Source organism: Oncorhynchus gorbuscha, linkage group LG09 (assembly GCF_021184085.1).
Source record: "Oncorhynchus gorbuscha isolate QuinsamMale2020 ecotype Even-year linkage group LG09, OgorEven_v1.0, whole genome shotgun sequence".
Lineage (NCBI taxonomy): Eukaryota > Metazoa > Chordata > Actinopteri > Salmoniformes > Salmonidae > Oncorhynchus > Oncorhynchus gorbuscha.
The window spans coordinates 79,566,252-79,586,898 of record NC_060181.1 but is presented as its reverse complement, the minus strand read 5'-3'; the positions used below and the strand labels follow the sequence as shown (position 1 = coordinate 79,586,898).

General features: G+C 44.1%; 2 protein-coding genes across 2 annotated transcripts in view; both read right to left on the bottom strand.

Annotated features, from left to right (window-relative positions):
• Window positions 1-1,893: 1,893 nt before the first annotated feature.
• lrrc58b (leucine rich repeat containing 58b) lies at window positions 1,894-13,727 on the bottom strand. Its single transcript, XM_046363612.1, has 4 exons — window positions 13,000-13,727; window positions 7,739-7,867; window positions 3,282-3,559; window positions 1,894-3,143 (listed from the first exon to the last, which is right to left on the bottom strand). The coding sequence occupies exons 1-4, from the start codon at window positions 13,458-13,460 to the stop codon at window positions 2,950-2,952; spliced, it is 1,062 nt and encodes a 353-aa protein (XP_046219568.1). The 5' UTR covers window positions 13,461-13,727; the 3' UTR covers window positions 1,894-2,949.
• Window positions 13,728-15,071: 1,344 nt separating this feature from the next.
• Window positions 15,072-20,647, bottom strand: part of LOC124044132 (follistatin-related protein 1-like) — a 38,605-nt gene continuing 33,029 nt past the window's right edge. Inside the window, exons 8-11 of the mRNA XM_046363611.1 lie at window positions 18,391-18,503; window positions 17,387-17,497; window positions 17,143-17,237; window positions 15,072-16,502 (exon numbers count right to left, since the gene is read on the bottom strand). Of these exons, the coding sequence (XP_046219567.1) occupies window positions 16,461-16,502; window positions 17,143-17,237; window positions 17,387-17,497; window positions 18,391-18,503 (361 nt within the window). The 3' untranslated portion in view covers window positions 15,072-16,460. The remainder of the gene's footprint in view (window positions 16,503-17,142; window positions 17,238-17,386; window positions 17,498-18,390; window positions 18,504-20,647) is intronic.

Sequence of the window (20,647 nt, the reverse complement as noted above, 5' to 3'; positions counted from 1 at the left end):
GAGATTGCCACACAGATCCAGAATGCCCAACGTGACCCAGAGGCAGATAGAGCCAGAGGTGATTGGAGAGAGGTTATAATAAATCACAACAGCATGGAGAGGTTTGAGAGGTGCTGGAAAAGACATAAGGAGAGAGAAAAGATGGATTAGGAAAGAGGAGTAGAACAAGAAGTTTGCAGGCAGAAGCAACAAGAGAGAAAGGTGGGAGGATAAAGGAGTGCAGACAGAAGTGAGATGAGGCGTGTGATCTTAGATGTTTTTCTATGATTTATTCATCACCATGGTGATCTAACATGGTTACATAACAGTGGACAATCACACCCCTCCCTCCTCGTGTCATCATCACCACCTCCCCTCCCCCAGGAAACCCGGAGGCGGCAGATTAGCAGTCCCCTGCTAATCCCAGGACAATTGTCCAATTGTCAGGGTCTGGAGTGTGTGACGTCGTGTGGAGTGGGCATGCGTGTGTTAGTGAGTGGGCATGCGTGTGTTTGTGAGTGGGCATGCGTGGGTTTGTGAGTGGGCATGCGTGGGTTTGTGAGTGGGCATGCGTGGGTTTGTGAGTGGGCATGCGTGGGTTTGTGAGTGGGCTTGCGTGGGTTTGTGAGTGGGCATGCGTGGGTTTGTGAGTGGGCATGCGTGGGTTTGTGAGTGGGCATGCGTGGGTTTGTGCGTGGGCATGCGTGGGTTTGTGAGTGGGCATGCGTGGGTTTGTGCGTGGGCATGCATGGGTTTGTGCGTATGCACAGACATGAAGTTCATCACGTGTGAGGTCAGGAATGTTCATCAGTTGAGGCACACGCAGCCAAGTCATAGTGTTGAGGGTGAGCTGATTTGAATGAATGGTGTAGTAAAGGTGATGAGGCTTACAGTATCAAAATCTGCCTTGTCAAACCACTGTTCCACAAGCCACAGATCACCTCTACCGTGCATTGTAGACTCTATAGGGCAGAGCAAAACCCCTAATGTCAGACATCAGATGGAAGTAGCCTGCATACAGTACATACTATATGTGTACACACAATCTGTCTTTACCTTCAGCAGGCAGTTCAGTTGTCCAGAGTATTGGTACTCTGTGGATCTTGGGTCTTTCTCTTCCATTTACTGCTGACAGACAAGAGTCGTCGCAGCTGTGCTGATGGAAGAGATCCAACTCATCCCAAGCTCTTAGTTATGCTCTGAATTCTGACTTCAAGATTTAGACTACCCTGTTTTGTTTTCAAAGTATCAGAGTTGTGACTTGTGATCTGTGAGTGTCCACTCCTGACCTGTGTTGGCTGGTGACAGAGTTCTCATCTCCTCTCCTTGTTTAATTCACTCTGGCTGTTTCGTCATGGCCGCTTCAGCGTCTCTGTCTCGCATTGCAGCTGACACACACACACACACACAGGAAATAGATGTAACAGCTCCACACACACCTGGCTGATGTAACATACAGTAGGTAGGCTGCTCGGAAATACCTGATGTTGGGAGAAGGAATCATGGGGGTGGATAACATCTCAAATACATCACACTCATATCCAGCAGATATTGAGAGCACTCGGAGCACAACCCTGTCAGCTTCTCACAGTGAAATGAGTGTGTCAGAGAGAACAGATAAAGGGGGTCAGAGTTAAAGCGATCCCAGGCCTGAATGAGGGCAGGACAGACAGACACAGAACTTTGAGCTCTCTGAACACTTGTGGTCAAACAAACAAAACTATTTGGCATGACAGGCTCACCGATTCTTCTTCCACACAGTTTAGTCTACATAGCAAACAATGCCGTCAGAAGCTAAGAAGTCATTATTGCTTCAACAGATACGGGATGTGGACTATAAGCAAACTAGACAGATCAGCTGATGTTGCACGTTATACCTCACCATAGCAGGTGACCATTCAGATATCCCACACATTTTACATATGCAAATCAAACTTTATTAGTGATATTATATACTGTACAGTCTATATTAAAGGAGAAAAGTGCACATACTTTAGTACAGATCGTCGACCTGTATGAGTACTATATTATATTCCATAAGTCAGCTTCAATAAAAGCACTGTTTTAGTGTGAGCCAATGTGTGTCAGACAGTGGAATGATGGATTTGTATAAGCGCAGTACAGGCTACAAAAGAAATATGATTTTTTTCACATTGGTTTAGGATCACGAATAGAAAATCACTTCCAGGAAACAAAAGACAAACTCAAAATGGTGAATCGTCACATATTTCAGGGTGCAAAAAGTAGTGTGTTGCTGTTCCTTCCATTCAATTTCACTTCTTCATAGTATTGGAACAATAGACCAGCATTTTTAGTCTTAATAATGTTTTAAAGACCAACTACTGTAGTACCTGTTCACCTTGAACATGGACCTTCTGGGGACATTGTGGAAATGTTCCCACACAGATCAAAATACATCTAGAACTGGCTATATTTAGAGAAAACACAGGGCTGGAAATACCAACTTTCATTGCATCTTGTCAGATTAGTTAAGTCTTCTCCTTTCACAGTAAAATGTGTGTATTGTGCTGTGAGGTGTGCATACACACTCTGCCAACCTAGATCGACTTCCTGTGTGTGAGAGAAAACAAAGCTTTCACAGAGTACTGGGTCACACACTTTTCCAGCACTTGGAAATCTCACATCGTTCATATCCTGATTCTTAGAAAAGGCGTGATGGTGTTTGAAAATCATGAAAACCCCTTTCAATGGCTAACATAGCAAGTTGGCAATAGTTATGTTTTCTACTGCCCTCCTATGCTTATCCAGGAGATCCCTCACAATTTGTCCCCCAATTTTAGATTGCTACTGACAGTCAATAGGTTCCCGGGGACACACACACCTCTGAAGACATCTCTCATATGTGTGTTTGTGTCTGTGAGTCTAGCGTCACACACACACACGAGAGACCAGAGGGGTCAGATTTAATTCCTTTATCATGGTTACGACCAGAGGACTCTCCACTTCCTGCTATCCCAGCAGCACCTTCTGCAGTCGGTCAGCGGGCACGCTGATCTCATCCTCTGACTCTGCGTCACTCTGGGGGTTGGAGCTGCAGGGTGAGGTGCATTCTGGGGAGCACAGGTAGTGCATGAGGGGCAGCCGGTACTTCCCACAGAAGTCCACAAACTTGATGTGGCGCACGCATGAGTCAAAGTACACACCTGTGGAGAGAGAAAGCAGAAAGACAGAATAAGCACACTAAAATAGGACACATAAATACATTATATACAGACAAGACAAAGACAGGTACAGAAATACAGACACACAGTCCAATGAGAAGCTAGTTGTAGTAAACGTACCGGCACACTTAGGATTGGGGCACTTGCTGGCCAGGTCTAGGTAGTGCAGCAGGTGGCAGGGCATGTCGCAGGGCGAGTATGGAACGTTCCGGCTCTTGATGGTACGTCCCGCCAGCTCCAGCAGCGACGGAGGGTCATACGTCATTTCCTTGACGAAGCGCACAACTAGGGGGTTGCCACGGAGACTGAGCTCCTGCAGGTGGACCAGGCTGAGAATCTCCCGGGGCAGGTAGGTCAGCAGGTTGTTATGGAGACTGAGGGAACGCAGGGAGTGGAGCCTGAGAGGAGAGAGGGGGCATGGTCATTGTTATGAGTATTATAGACAAAAATCTAGACTTTATTTAGGTTATGATAGTCCACGATGGATATGGTTCTGTTAACCAGTTGAGTTGTTGTGGAGGTATGCTTTGAATATGGTTGGGTTATCACAGTCTTGTGGCAGTATTATTGTGTTAGAGTTATATTACAGTTGTCTTGTGGTTACCTGGTGAGCTGTGGCAGTATGCACCAGATGGGGTTAGTGTTATGGTTACCTGGTGAGCTGTGGCAGTATGCGCCAGATAGGGTTAGTGTTATGGTTACCTGGTGAGCTGTGGCAGTATGCACCAGATAGGGTTAGTGTTATGGTTACCTGGTGAGCTGTGGCAGCATGCGCCAGATAGGGTTAGTGTTATGGTTACCTGGTGAGCTGTGGCAGTATGCACCAGATAGGGTTAGTGTTATGGTTACCTGGTGAGCTGTGGCAGTATGCACCAGATAGGGTTAGTGTTATGGTTACCTGGTGAGCTGTGGCAGTATGCACCAGATAGGGTTAGTGTTATGGTTACCTGGTGAGCTGTGGCAGTATGCACCAGATGGGGTTAGTGTTATGGTTACCTGGTGAGCTGTGGCAGTATGCACCAGATAGGGTTAGTGTTATGGTTACCTGGTGAGCTGTGGCAGTATGCGCCAGATAGGGTTAGTGTTATGGTTACCTGGTGAGCTGTGGCAGTATGCACCAGATAGGGTTAGTGTTATGGTTACCTGGTGAGCTGTGGCAGCATGCGCCAGATAGGGTTAGTGTTATGGTTACCTGGTGAGCTGTGGCAGTATGCACCAGATAGGGTTAGTGTTATGGTTACCTGGTGAGCTGTGGCAGTATGCGCCAGATAGGGTTAGTGTTATGGTTACCTGGTGAGCTGTGGCAGTATGCACCAGATAGGGTTAGTGTTATGGTTACCTGGTGAGCTGTGGCAGTATGCGCCAGATAGGGTTAGTGTTATGGTTACCTGGTGAGCTGTGGCAGTATGCGCCAGATAGGGTTAGTGTTATGGTTACCTGGTGAGCTGTGGCAGTATGCACCAGATAGGGTTAGTGTTATGGTTACCTGGTGAGCTGTGGCAGTATGCACCCAGATAGGGTTAGTGTTATGGTTACCTGGTGAGCTGTGGCAGTATGCACCAGATAGGGTTAGTGTTATGGTTACCTGGTGAGCTGTGGCAGTATGCGCCAGATAGGGTTAGTGTTATGGTTACCTGGTGAGCTGTGGCAGTATGCACCCAGATAGGGTTAGTGTTATGGTTACCTGGTGAGCTGTGGCAGTATGCGCCAGATAGGGTTAGTGTTATGGTTACCTGGTGAGCTGTGGCAGTATGCGCCAGATAGGGTTAGTGTTATGGTTACCTGGTGAGCTGTGGCAGTATGCACCAGATAGGGTTAGTGTTATGGTTACCTGGTGAGCTGTGGCAGTATGCGCCAGATAGGGTTAGTGTTATGGTTACCTGGTGAGCTGTGGCAGTATGCGCCAGATAGGGTTAGTGTTATGGTTACCTGGTGAGCTGTGGCAGCATGCGCCAGATAGGGTTAGTGTTATGGTTACCTGGTGAGCTGTGGCAGTATGCACCAGATGGGGTTAGTGTTATGGTTACCTGGTGAGCTGTGGCAGTATGCACCAGATAGGGTTAGTGTTATGGTTACCTGGTGAGCTGTGGCAGTATGCACCAGATAGGGTTAGTGTTATGGTTACCTGGTGAGCTGTGGCAGTATGCACCAGATAGGGTTAGTGTTATGGTTACCTGGTGAGCTGTGGCAGTATGCGCCAGATAGGGTTAGTGTTATGGTTACCTGGTGAGCTGTGGCAGTATGCACCAGATAGGGTTAGTGTTATGGTTACCTGGTGAGCTGTGGCAGTATGCACCAGATAGGGTTAGTGTTATGGTTACCTGGTGAGCTGTGGCAGTATGCGCCAGATAGGGTTAGTGTTATGGTTACCTGGTGAGCTGTGGCAGTATGCACCAGATAGGGTTAGTGTTATGGTTACCTGGTGAGCTGTGGCAGTATGCACCAGATAGGGTTAGTGTTATGGTTACCTGGTGAGCTGTGGCAGTATGCGCCAGATAGGGTTAGTGTTATGGTTACCTGGTGAGCTGTGGCAGTATGCACCAGATAGGGTTAGTGTTATGGTTACCTGGTGAGCTGTGGCAGTATGCACCAGATAGGGTTAGTGTTATGGTTACCTGGTGAGCTGTGGCAGTATGCACCAGATAGGGTTAGTGTTATGGTTACCTGGTGAGCTGTGGCAGTATGCACCAGATGGGGTTAGTGTTATGGTTACCTGGTGAGCTGTGGCAGTATGCACCAGATAGGGTTAGTGTTATGGTTACCTGGTGAGCTGTGGCAGTATGCGCCAGATAGGGTTAGTGTTATGGTTACCTGGTGAGCTGTGGCAGTATGCACCAGATAGGGTTAGTGTTATGGTTACCTGGTGAGCTGTGGCAGCATGCGCCAGATAGGGTTAGTGTTATGGTTACCTGGTGAGCTGTGGCAGTATGCACCAGATAGGGTTAGTGTTATGGTTACCTGGTGAGCTGTGGCAGTATGCGCCAGATAGGGTTAGTGTTATGGTTACCTGGTGAGCTGTGGCAGTATGCACCAGATAGGGTTAGTGTTATGGTTACCTGGTGAGCTGTGGCAGTATGCGCCAGATAGGGTTAGTGTTATGGTTACCTGGTGAGCTGTGGCAGTATGCGCCAGATAGGGTTAGTGTTATGGTTACCTGGTGAGCTGTGGCAGTATGCACCAGATAGGGTTAGTGTTATGGTTACCTGGTGAGCTGTGGCAGTATGCACCCAGATAGGGTTAGTGTTATGGTTACCTGGTGAGCTGTGGCAGTATGCACCAGATAGGGTTAGTGTTATGGTTACCTGGTGAGCTGTGGCAGTATGCGCCAGATAGGGTTAGTGTTATGGTTACCTGGTGAGCTGTGGCAGTATGCACCCAGATAGGGTTAGTGTTATGGTTACCTGGTGAGCTGTGGCAGTATGCGCCAGATAGGGTTAGTGTTATGGTTACCTGGTGAGCTGTGGCAGTATGCGCCAGATAGGGTTAGTGTTATGGTTACCTGGTGAGCTGTGGCAGTATGCACCAGATAGGGTTAGTGTTATGGTTACCTGGTGAGCTGTGGCAGTATGCGCCAGATAGGGTTAGTGTTATGGTTACCTGGTGAGCTGTGGCAGTATGCGCCAGATAGGGTTAGTGTTATGGTTACCTGGTGAGCTGTGGCAGCATGCGCCAGATAGGGTTAGTGTTATGGTTACCTGGTGAGCTGTGGCAGTATGCACCAGATGGGGTTAGTGTTATGGTTACCTGGTGAGCTGTGGCAGTATGCACCAGATAGGGTTAGTGTTATGGTTACCTGGTGAGCTGTGGCAGTATGCACCAGATAGGGTTAGTGTTATGGTTACCTGGTGAGCTGTGGCAGTATGCACCAGATAGGGTTAGTGTTATGGTTACCTGGTGAGCTGTGGCAGTATGCGCCAGATAGGGTTAGTGTTATGGTTACCTGGTGAGCTGTGGCAGTATGCACCAGATAGGGTTAGTGTTATGGTTACCTGGTGAGCTGTGGCAGTATGCACCAGATAGGGTTAGTGTTATGGTTACCTGGTGAGCTGTGGCAGTATGCGCCAGATAGGGTTAGTGTTATGGTTACCTGGTGAGCTGTGGCAGTATGCACCAGATAGGGTTAGTGTTATGGTTACCTGGTGAGCTGTGGCAGTATGCACCAGATAGGGTTAGTGTTATGGTTACCTGGTGAGCTGTGGCAGTATGCGCCAGATAGGGTTAGTGTTATGGTTACCTGGTGAGCTGTGGCAGTATGCACCAGATAGGGTTAGTGTTATGGTTACCTGGTGAGCTGTGGCAGTATGCACCAGATAGGGTTAGTGTTATGGTTACCTGGTGAGCTGTGGCAGTATGCGCCAGATAGGGTTAGTGTTATGGTTACCTGGTGAGCTGTGGCAGTATGCACCAGATGGGGTTAGTGTTATGGTTACCTGGTGAGCTGTGGCAGTATGCACCAGATAGGGTTAGTGTTATGGTTACCTGGTGAGCTGTGGCAGTATGCACCAGATAGGGTTAGTGTTATGGTTACCTGGTGAGCTGTGGCAGTATGCACCAGATAGGGTTAGTGTTATGGTTACCTGGTGAGCTGCGGGGGTACACCCTGGATGCGGTTGTCACACAGGACCAGGTAGCTGAGGTAGGGCAGGTTGGCCAGCTCAGGGGGAATCGACGTGATCAGGTTACCACCCAAATACAGAAGCTCCAGACTGACAGAGAGGTTTAAATATGTTTAGCATCATATCAAGTGACAATTAACATGACAGTAACAAGTACAGCATGAACCCAGATGGTCTTTGGGACATTAAAAACACCATAACATACTGTTTACTGGGCAGTTCCAAGTGTATATGTGGCTAGCCATGTTGACACAGCGGTACTACATTGGGGTTCCCACATGTTGACACAGCGGTACTACATTGGGGTTCCCACATGTTGACACAGCGGTACTACATTGGGGTTCCCACATGTTGACACAGCGGTACTACATTGGGGTTCCCACATGTTGACACAGCGGTACTACATTGGGGTTCCCACATGTTGACATAGATGCTGTATGTGACAGCGATGTGTTAACAGAGTGAGTGAAAGGCATCAAAGGGCTCGAGCAGTGGAGCTGCTGAACAAACAGTTTGAAAGGGAAAACACTAGAGACACACACTGTACACATACCACAGAGAAGTGGCGGAATTTCTAGCTCTGTCTTTAGCCTGCATGGGTTTACTCTGACTTGCGTAGGGGCCGCCAGAGGTAGAGAGTCCAAAACATTCTCTCATGGCTAGAGTGAACTTTAGGTCGAGTGTAATCAAATGTCTGCTGCTTAGCCTACACCACAACCATGTGGGGTAGTCCCATACTAAACAGATGACTGACTGAGGCAGTTCAAAAAATATCAGATAAATGTATTATCCACAAATCTCAAAACGGAAATGTACACATTCAAGTGTTTCATCACATTCCCTCTGAAAGGAAGAACGAGTGAAAGGACAGCTGGACACTGGGAAAATGGAGAGAGAGAGAGGAACAGAGGGAGCAGCAGGCAAAGAGAAACAGGGAGTGAAAGGGATAAACAGGGAGTGATCAGTCAGCAGAAATGATGACAGCAGCAACTGGGACAGAGGAGGCCATTCTGTGTCCTTGGCGCATAATGGCCTCCTCTGTACAGTTAACCCACACGAGCGGGTGAGGCCCCTGGAAGTCAAGCCCTGGGGCCCCTGGAGTTCTGTTTCTGGGTAACAATTAAATAACTGATTATTTTCAATGAAAATGATCAGAAAGGGGCCTCCCGATTGGCATAGAGGTCTAAGGCACTGCATCACTAGAGAACTGGGGTTACAGCGGAGACATTCAATCCCATCCTGGATCAAGATCCCTGTTGCCCAAATTGTTATGCGTACCCCTCCAAAGAAATATGAATTAGTATTTTTATAGTGCCCCCTGTGTGCACTTCTGATAATACAGTATTCCCCAGCACGGTACACAAACGGTATGAAAATCTGGATACTGTCCACCCTTATTTGAAACTCTTTCTTATTGGTCTATTAACAAAATATACGTCACCATGGAAGGCCAAAACTCCACCCCACCAAAATTGGCCGAGATTTCAGGCAGTCCTTTCAAAAAGCTCTTACAATAAAAAGGGCATTAACATCATTTTCACAAGTTTACAGTAGTATTCCAACCTCCGTGTCAAATTGCATTTTAACTTTTGTTCTTCTTTTAAATATACATTTTGTATGTACTGGGCCTTTTTCTTCTTTTAAATATACATGTTGTATGTACTGGGCCTTTTTCTTCTTTTAAATATACATTTTGTATGTACTGGGCCTTTTTCTTCTTTTAAATATACATTTTGTATGTACTGGGCCTTTTTCTTCTTTTAAATATACATTTTGTATGTACTGGGCCTTTTTCTTCTTTTAAATATACATGTTGTATGTACTGGGCCTTTTTCTTCTCAAGTGGGGATACACATTCAACTTTCAAAGCAGTATAACGTTCTCCAACTACAGAGTATAATATACCATTTTGAAGCTGAGTCCACTTTCCTTTGTAGGATAAAAAAAAACAACAACAATACACCTACAATATGACATCACACAAACAGCATCTACATCACATCTGCCCAGACCCTCATGCTCACACCCCACTCTCCGCCACATGGCCTCAAACTGCACCATTTTGTTTTTCTCCATCGCCCAAGCACTTTCAGCATTTAGATAATGATGCATGACCTTTCCATTGTGTTAACGGAGGATTGGTTGATTTCCAGTGTTAAAGTAAACAAATCTTTCAAGATGATTAACAAGAAGTTTCTTACTACATCGTTATATGCCATGGCTTGACATTTGCAGACTAATAGTTCTGACAGCCACATTGAACTCCACCCATACCTCTTGGACTTCAGACCATTCCCAGAAGGCATGGATTACACAGTCATTTTAGTTGTACACATTGTGCTGTGGAATTTTGGCAATTGTATAATACATTCTAGTTCATACTGGAATAAGCAAACATTTTCATTAATTCATTTAGTTAATTATGTTCCAACATTCTCGCCATCTTGTGCCAATATCTTATTTTTTTAAAGTCTTTGTTCCAATAGTTTATTTTTCCTCTAAGAGTGAATAAATGAGGCTCTCTGCAAGGTTTTGTATAGCTTACCCATTATTGGAATATACTTCTGACTCAAATAAGATTCCCTCCAGTTTGCTCTAATGTCAAAAAATATTTTAAATTGAAATGATATAAAACCTGTAATTTAATTCCATTCTTATAGTATTCATAACTATGAAGTTGTTAATGTCCTTTGCTTTATCCTTCGAAAATAGACACAAAGGACTCTGGGTATGAACATGCTCATCTTCAATATGTACCCATTGTTCCTCTTCAGTGTCTTTAACTACATGTCCCAAGTAACAGCCCTGGGTGGTGAGTTGATACAAGTCCAAGTCTAGAAGGTTAAAACCACCCTCAGGTGTAGAATAAAAAGGAAAGTTTTACATCTTCCTACGAGTTTTATTTGCCCATATAAAAAGTATGTTATGTCACTAAAAAGCAATGATCAAATCAGTTGATGACAGTCAGCCAATAGGGTCAGGGTTAGTGAACTATTAAAGCCAATCAGGATCTATTGCAGGTGAAGTCAAAGTACTTACACACTTATCTTTGGTTAGTCTATAAATAGGCTACTGTTTATTACCGCTTGACATGACCCACATCCCAGTTCCACTGATCTGACTTTACAATGCCATCTCTTTTATCATGTTAATTGGCTATATAGTCAGATCCTAAACTGTGCTCACTGATATCAGAAGAATGTGACCTGTATGGGGGCTGGGGTAGATAGAAGAATGAATTGATCTTCAGTAGGTCACTGTGACCTGTGCTAAGATACCACTGGCAAACTTGTCTCAGGGTAAACACATGACATCAGAAATACAGACTGTTTCCAGATAATTGTTTTTTTACTATCCTGGGAACACACTGCTCTTGCAGTTTATACAAACTTGGCATTTTTTCACAGATTAAACCACGAGAGGCTTGAATGTGTGTGTCAGGACATCTCTGCATACACATGTGACTTGACTATGTGGAAGTGAGTGTGTGTGTAATTGAGTAAGAGTTAGTCATCCCAGAGGCTGTTACTGTGTATACTGCGCAATTACTGTGTATACTGTAATTGTTACTGTGTATACCCACCACATGAACCATAGTCATGTCCTCCTCTGAGCAACTTAGGCAGTCAGTCATGCCCCAACCCTAGCCAGAATAGATCCTGACCCTACGCTTGATAACAGTTGCACTGGGGTCAGACAGGCTTTCTGTTTAGATTAAGACACTGCGGAGCTGGTGTGAGATATGGTTCAGAAAACGTACCACAATCCAGGGATAAGAAATGTGTTGTATTCCAAGTTCCCATTAAGGAGAGAGAAGAATTGACGGCTTGTTTTTTGTATAGATGTTCTCGATGCAACAGTTGGGATAATGGGACAATTCAGAGTTAGTTCAATGCATTTCTCATCCCTGGATTGAGGTACGTTTTCCGAGCCCGATCTGGCACCGCTGTGTCTTAATCTATACAGGAAGCCTGTCTGACCCCAGTGCAGCTGTAAGCAAGCATAGGGTCAAAATCTATTCTGGCGAACCCAGGCCCAGTGTTGGTCAAGGCCTGATTGTATGGTAATTGCATGTTGTGATAGTATACTGTTTTCATTTCCTAAAAAACCTACAGGTTAGGATTTCAAGTCTGCTTCAGTGTAGTGATTCAGTAGCCTACTGGAGGAGTGAGGATGTGTTAAAATCCATTTAACCATAGTCCTGGCAATCAAGGGGGTGCATTGTTTTGTAATGGTAAGCATCCATGGAATTAGGCTACAAGACAGCACAGCACAGCTTGCTCCCATCTCTATGCATTGATGTAACGGCATCACTTAAGCCTTCACAACAACCCAAACTCCCAGCAGCAATGGCAGTTGAAATGGCCTGTACCCACTGAACTCACTCTTCGCCCGTAAACCTTATCAAACTAGGCCTAAGCTGGTCATTGTGATAGTTAGCAAAAGTGTCAACCGCCTGATACTATGTGAAAGGTTGTGATGCAATCACTGTGGAACGATAGTAACTTGTTACTACAGCCACAAAATCTTAAACCAAGCCTATTTTAAAATGTTTGAATTTAAGCCTAACCCTAAACTTAGCCACACTGCTAACTTTATGCATAACCCAAACCTTAAATTGAGCAACAAAAAAGCAGCAAAGTTTGGTTTTCCTGAACTTTTATGATCGCAGTCAATTGGCTATGGGCCGATCTCGTGGAAACCACCGTTAACTGCAACATTGTAACAAGCTAATGAGACAACGCTGTAGCTATATAGTGATGGGCATTCAACGGTTTCCGTGAGCCGGATCATTTGGCTCCCAGACGGCTCTTTGTTCAAAATGCTTAAATCGACCTGGAATCACGAAACAAATGCAAATCGCCAATGTAAAGCCAAATAGGATACCATTATGTCAGATTGTGAAATTCGCGTTGAAATGACATGTTTAACTGGCCACACTGTGGGATCGCCTGAAAAGGAAGTTGCCCCCTAAAAATGCACTGAAAAAAAACAACATCTGCGTGGACCAGACTCACGCGCTCTCCCCACCATTTGTTTCCCTCTAGATACTTATTTTGAAACTTCGCAGAACAACGTTATGACCTGAAAATGGACAGCTCTTTCACTAATACGATTCGGTCCTCGACGTTCAACAAGAAGATCCGTTCGTTTGCGAACGACCCATCACTTCCTTTAGCAGCTGGCGAGGCCGTGCACGTCAAGTTATGTGGTCTACATACCTGGTTAAGTTTTCTATTTCTGCAGGAATACTTTGTAATCGGTTTCCCCCAAGGGAAAGTGATTGTAGCCGCTGCAACTTCAGGAACTGCGCTGGCATCTCCTCAAATCGATTGCCACTTAGATTCAACACCTCCAACGGCAAAGATCCAAACTCCTTAGGCAGCGAGAATTCGTCCAGATGGTTGTTCTTGGATATTAGTGTTCTGAGCTTGGTTAACCGAGTAATGTCTTCACAGATGATCGATAGTCCGTTGTTGCTAATGTCCAGAAACTCGAGGTTGGAGAACATGCAAACTGATCCGGACAGCGAGGCCAATCGATTGAAGCTTAGATACAACTGCTTGGTGTCCCTCTTTTGCTCCTCGCTGATATTGACCAAGCTCAAACTGTTCAAATTCCGACGCGACAGGTCTAAAACACCCTCACAGTGACCGTGTGCGGCTCCTTCATGCAAATCCATTTCGCAGTGTAGGCTACTTCAATATTCTGAACAACGTGGGGTTGCAAACTCTTTATGGGAGTCCAATGGCCCTGAGTTTCCGTCTGTTTCAAATCAATATTCCTTGAAGTAGCCGAACGGTGGCGACCCACATTGTCGCTAAGAATGTATTCCCAAGCAGTGGGCTACAACTGCATCTGACAGAAAATAAATCAACCTGTGTCGGGAAAAGATGATTGTGTAGAATAGCTCACTGTGATTTGTCAGAACCTGGCTGGTACAACAAAGCAACTGTTTAGTATATATATAGTACATGTTTCGGGGTTGGCCAGTAGTAGTTCCGCCCTAATTTAACCCTTTCATTGGTTTACATGCATTATCTAAGTTGGATCTGATCTAGTTATAGAGTAACATCACGACGTTTGTCACCGGTTACTAGTAAACAGAATAATAGTGGTGCATAAATGTTGTAATTGGTGCATAACTAAGTAAAACTGGGAGAAAGTTGACGGTGGTAAATGCACTCAATTTGCAGTCTGCTCCCTGGTCCCCTTGCCCTTGGATATTATGCAATCATCCAGTAGTATTACATTGTGCAAGAACGCCCACGAGTGTGTAGATTGAAAATGAAAATGTGACTTGCACAACCTGGTTATAAAAGCAATCTCAAGTCACCCATATCCATCATAAAACACAATGCTGCCTAGGAGAATACAAAACATATGCACTGTTTGCAATGTTCATTTTGCAGCCACTGTATGGACCAGATGACTGAATGGAAGAATGAATTGATCTTCAGGTCACTGTGACCTGTGCTAAAATACCACTGGCAGGCTTGTCTCAGGGTAAACACATGACATGAGGAATTATCAGACTTTTTACAGATAACATTGTTTTTTTTTTACTATCCTGGGAACACACTGTCTTTGCACTTTATACAAACTTGGCATTTGTTCACATATTAAACCACACGAGGCTTGAATGTTAAGGGACTTAAAAGGTGTTCTCAAATTACAGCCACTGTATGGACCAGATGACATTGGAACACTGCCTCTTGGAGCAATATCAATGGAATGTAGGCTAGAGTTTCTGTAGAAAACCACAACAGCAACACTTCTCGTATAGACTGAGCTCTGACGCATGAATGTGATTAATTGAAGTGTCTGGATATGAAGGATCACAGACAGACATACAAGCACAGGCACGCATTCACACAACACTGACAGAGACTTCACTATACGATATTATCACAATACTTAGGTACCGATACGATATGTCCCTCCAGTCTCACAATACTTTCGATTCTATATGTACTGTGATTCTATACTGAGAGCCACAAGAAAACACGTTTTGATCAGTCATGGAAATAAAACTGGTGAAATCAAATAGGCTCCTTATTGAACAAAAGATGATGGAGAACAAAGCTATGAAGGAGAAATACTGGAGTTTTTGTACAGGTACAGCAAACTAGCTAAAAATAATAATATTGTGAAATTGTATTGCGAAATTGTCAAATTTATATGATACGATATATTGCCAAAAATATCCCAATATGTATGTAACATACATTTCCTCCCCTTCACTAAGCACATACACACACACACACACATTCACGAGAGGTTGAGACATTTGTAGTACTGTATGGGTTTTATTTTATTGACATACATATTCATTATAGACTCTGCATTCATTTTAGAATATAAACCTAGTTTTAACCTAGCTATTCAACTTTTACACAAACATTTAACAAGGACTAAACCACATAGCTCCAAAATCTATACCAAAATTCTGCCAAGAATAGTCTTGCCCATTCCAATTGTGGTTTAAAGGTTGCAGGACACGAGACCTCTACAGTGTGTCTGCAGGCCTATGTTTGGGTTTTAAGGCACTGATATAACCAGAAACGATTTCTCAAGATAAGTGGGATTTTTGACAAATAAAACATAACAAAACAAATATGACACACCACCACACAATTGTAGGCAGTACATTCTCTCAAAAACACCCCTTCATTACAGACACACATTATTTCATAGAAGCATGCACTCTGAGTTAGAGATGCATCTAAGCTACATTAGCTGACAGCGAGGCTAATCCTTATGACTGATCTTTGACAAGCACAGGTATAGTGTTGTTGCTGGGTCCAGGGAAATGCTTTGCCTGGAGGGGTTCGTACATCAACATCCTAGTCATCGTCAGGCTTTGGTTTTTAGTTCTCTCCATGCTGTACTCAGCTCTGTGATCGGTGCTAGTTGCTTTCATTCTACAATCTAGGCTTTAATGTTTCTAAAACAAGCACCAGAGAGAGCCGACAGAATACAGCACAGGAGCCATTGCAATCACATATGATCTCCAAATCAAGCATATAATAAATTGTACATAGAAGCAAACACATTTGCCAAAAAGCAAAGGATTCTAACGAAACGGGACAATCCACTAAGGCCTGAAACTATGCTGCTAGTCATGGAGGGAGAAGTGCATTTGTCAAGTAGTATCAAGTAGTAGTAAGACATCCCCTTCCCCTACCCTGAGACACTATCATGGTCTTGCTCAACATTTCTCTAACACATCTGGAGGGACTTTAAAGGTGATTTTATTTCCTTGATGGAGAAAGGTGTCCCAACAATTCACTCCAAACATCTCAAATGTTTCTCATCGCCAACTATTTACCGCTTGCTATTTTACAACAAAAAAAAACATAACAACAAATACTGTGTTTATAATGTATAGATAGAAAAACAATATTTGAAAGGTCAGCAGTAAAAATGGCCCCATTCCTAGTGCAGGGGTGCAGTAAAAATGTTCCCATTCCTAGTGCAGGGGTGCAGTAAAACAATAGAACATGAAGACAGTACTTAACTCAAGAAACTCCCCAAATTCTCTTGACTGCCCTGCATCTAACACACATAAACTAAAAGCTAGAATAATTAATATATGAGTAAATTCAGGAACAGCACAGGGCCTTATCAATGGCCCTTTTCTCTCTCTTTCTTTCCTTCACGCCCTCCTTCTTTAGGTATCTTAGGCCTCCTTTGTGCTGACCTTCATCTTCTCCACTGTTTCCTGTTTTTGTAAGAGAGAGAGAGAGAAAGCATATGTGGGAGGAGAGTTAAATATTGTAATAATAATAATAATTGTATGCCATGTAGCCCTAGTTAGATAGTTACAAATAAATAGCCACACTCAATACCCCATTTCACTCTACACAGTGTGGAGATTGACTGTCCCCTAGTTCCTCTTGTGTAGGGATCTCTACCGGTTCTTAACTGCAATATTGGATCACTTTTTTGTATTAATACATTCAGCCCACAGGGCTGTAAGTTGTTGTTGGAAGATATTCTGTTTGAGGACAGAGTACATGAACTCGCTGACTCTGCTATTGTGGAGAGCCAGAACTACTCCCTCGTGAATTTAACTAAAGCAACACAACACACACACACACACACACACACACACACACACACACACACACACACACACACACACACACACACACACACACACACACACACACACACACACACACACACACACACACACACACACACACACACACACACACACACACACACACAAGGATAGTCATCAATAAAGCACAACTCGCCCAACTGTTTAAAGACAGATTCCAGAGCTACCCCATATGTCTGGGGAGATTGGAGGGCGGCCCGGTCTGTCCCTTGAACTTTGACATCCCATTGCTGACCTGGTGCTTGTTGAGCTCGGCCACACGGAGGCTCCATTCCTCCTCGGTCATCTCCTGCCCTGCCTCTCCGGTCTCCTCGACGACCGCTGTCTTATCTAAGAAAGAGATGCAAAGGAAGAAGGAATTACAGGATCAATTGGAGAGAGAGAAAGACAGGTGTTGAGTTCTTATTTGTAAGCCCAGTATGTGGTTCAGGTGACTTGTAGATGAGCCAGTGTGTCTGTACTGGTATGCCTATCCTCACCATTGCAGTTCATGGCGGTGCAGACCCAGTTGCCGCAGGCACACACACAGCGGTTACACTCCACCTGTGTCTCAGCCCCATCCTTATAGGTCTCATCCTCCAGGGCACACTCTGCAGAAGAGGGGGCACATAGAATTTTGTGCCTCGCATACACACCGGATCTAACAATAATGTCTGTTCAAGTGACCAGAAATGATTAAATATCCTCTGTTTTACTTGAATCGGTTTGTTCTAGATGTCCAAATAAAACATTTAGCGCAGTTGAGTAGTGCTGTAGTCCGCAGCAGAAAGAGAGCACTAGAAGGATATAGACTGTGTGTACAGTATGTTAAAGCACTCTATTATCTATGACTTTGGCTCTGGTGAGGCCCCAGGGTAGGTTCTGTGTTCCGGACTGGAATGTGTGCTGCAGCTGTGAGGGAAGTCATAGGGCTCTCTCCCAGAACCGCTCTTCCTATCACACTGAACTTTCCCCTACATCATTAATGCACAACTTCTGATCAACTTAGTACAGTACAAAAGACCAAGAAAAAATACAGTTGTCTGTAAATAAATCACATTGAGATGTTTTTGTTGCAGTGAATTTCAAGTATGTTAGGGTGAGTTACAGGGGTTTGTCTATGGTTGTGGTGAATGAATTTGCTATTTTGATTAACATATGTACATCCCATGCACTGTAAACACATACCTAGGATAGGATAAGTAATCCCTCTCACCCCCCTTTAAGATTTAGATGCACTATTGTAAAGTGACTGTTCCACTGGATGTCATAAGGTGAATGCACCAATTTGTAAGTCGCTCTGGATAAGAGCGTCTGCTAAATGACTTAAATGTAATGTAAATGTAATGTAATGTACTGCATGCTGACTGCATGTGTCTAAGAGGTTGATATAGAGGTATTTGTGTAATGAACTGAGAGAAAAAACATGTGTGGTGTCAGCAGTGGTGTGCAGTGTTGTCGTCATAGAGTCACTGAGTCAACGGTCATGTGTCTGGGAGCTCACTCTTCTCAGGTGGGTTGAAGCCGGGCTTCAGGCAGTTGAGGAACTCATCGAAGCTCAGCTTCCAGTCAGTGTTCTCATCGGACATCTCGATCAGGGCGTCCACACATAGGCTCCTGGGAAGAGCAGAGAGAAACACACACACAGGTTCACATTCACTGCCAGGGCTCATAGCTAAGTACAGTGCATTCTGAAATTATTCAGAACCCTTGACCTTTTCCACATTTTGTTACGTTACAGCCATATTCTAAAATGGATTAAATACATTTTCCTCCTCATCAATCTATATACAATACCCCATAATATCAAAGGCAAAAACAAATAAATAAATAGAAATACCTTATTTACAATAAGTATTCAGACCCTTTGCTGTGAGACTCGAAATTGAGCTCAGGTGCATTCTGTTTCTATTGATCATGAGATCTTTCTACACCTTGATTGGAGTCTACCTGTGGCAAATTCAATTGATTGGGCATGATTTGGAAAGGCACACAACTGTCTATATAAAGGTCCCACAGTTGACAATACATTTCAGAGCAAAAACCAAGCCATCGGGTCATTGTAATTGTCCGTAGAGCTCCGAGACAGGATTGTGTCGAGGCACAGATCTGGGGAAGGGTATCAATCAAAAATATTCTGCAGTATTGAAGATCCAAGAACACAGTGGCCTCCATCATTCTTAAAAGGAAGAAGTTTAGAACTACTAAGACTCTTCCTAGAGCAGGCCGCCCGGCCAAACTAAGAAATCAGGGGAGAAGGGCCTTGGTCAGGGAGGTGACCAAGAGCCCGATGGTCACTCTGACAGAGCTCCAGAGTTCATCTGTGGAGATGGGATAACCTTACAGAAGGACAACCATCTCTGCATTACTCCACCAATCAGGCATTTATGGTAGATTGGCCAGATGGAAGCCCCTCCTCAGTAAAAGGCACATAACAGCCTGCTTGGAGTTTGCCAAAAGGCATCTAAAGGACTCTCAGACCATGAGAAACAAGATTTTCTGGTCTGATGAAACTAAGATTGAACTCTTTGGCCTGAATGCCAGGCGTCACATCTGAAGGAAACCTGGCACCATCCCTACGGTGAATCATGGTGGTGGCAGTATCATGAGACTAATCAGGACTAATCAGAATCAAGGGAAACATGAACGGAGCACAGTTCAGTGAGATCCTTGATGAAAACCCACTCCAGAGTGCACATGACTTCAGACTGGGGCGAAGGTTCTGAATACTTACAGTATGCAAATGTGATATTTCAGTGTTTTTTATTATACAAATTAGCTAAAAAACATTTTTTTAAATCAAATGTTTCTTTGTCATTATGGGGCATTGTGTGTAGATTGATGAGGGGAAAAAAACAATTTAATCAATTTTAGAATAAGGCTTTAACATGACAAAATGTGGAAAAATTCAAGGGGTCTGAATATGTTGCGAATGTTCTGTATAGCTGTTGAGATGGTTATTGGGCATAGTGTCTGACTGTGCTGGGTGTCTGATAAAGTGAAGTTAATGGAATGTTTTGCCCACAGAATATTATTTTCAATGCTTCATTTGTAGGACAAAGAGTTTTTCCCGGTCAAGTCACATGCCCTGTAAAAACTCAGGGCCCGACTCATGTGTGGGCAATAGAAGTGGCTGATTACATCAGCTTCTTACATCAGCTTCTTACATCAGCTTCTTACATCAGCTTCTTATCTCCAAACCTGCAGAAGCATCGCAACACTTCTCAAGTGAGCAGCACAGTGGACACCCAGGCTCTGATCATGTACAGAACAGGTGAGGTTAAGATCACCCACAGGAGGCCTGGGTCACACAGGGTTCAAGGCAGAGAGAGGGACAGTAGGGCTTAATATAGCACCAGCTCCTCAGAAACCCTCTACTGTACAGCTGAGAATATGATATGGATACTGTATATGATATTGGTACTTTATAGGTATACACATATACATTTACGGTATGTTATGTAAATGGCTCAAATTTACACCGCACGTAGACAGGCTGCAAACATTATATGATGATCTATGAGAATGTGTGAATTACCTGTTTTGTAAAGTGTCATATTTTTCTGTCTACTGAGCTAAAAAATATATATATAAGTAATATAAACAGCACCAGTCAAAGTTTCGACCATGAAGGCATGATTCACGCAGTCTCCTCTAAACAGTTGATGTTGAGATGTGTCTGTTACTTGAACTCTACGAAGCATTTATTTCACTTGATGGTTTTTGTGACTGCACTTGAATGAAGGACTGTCGTTTCACTT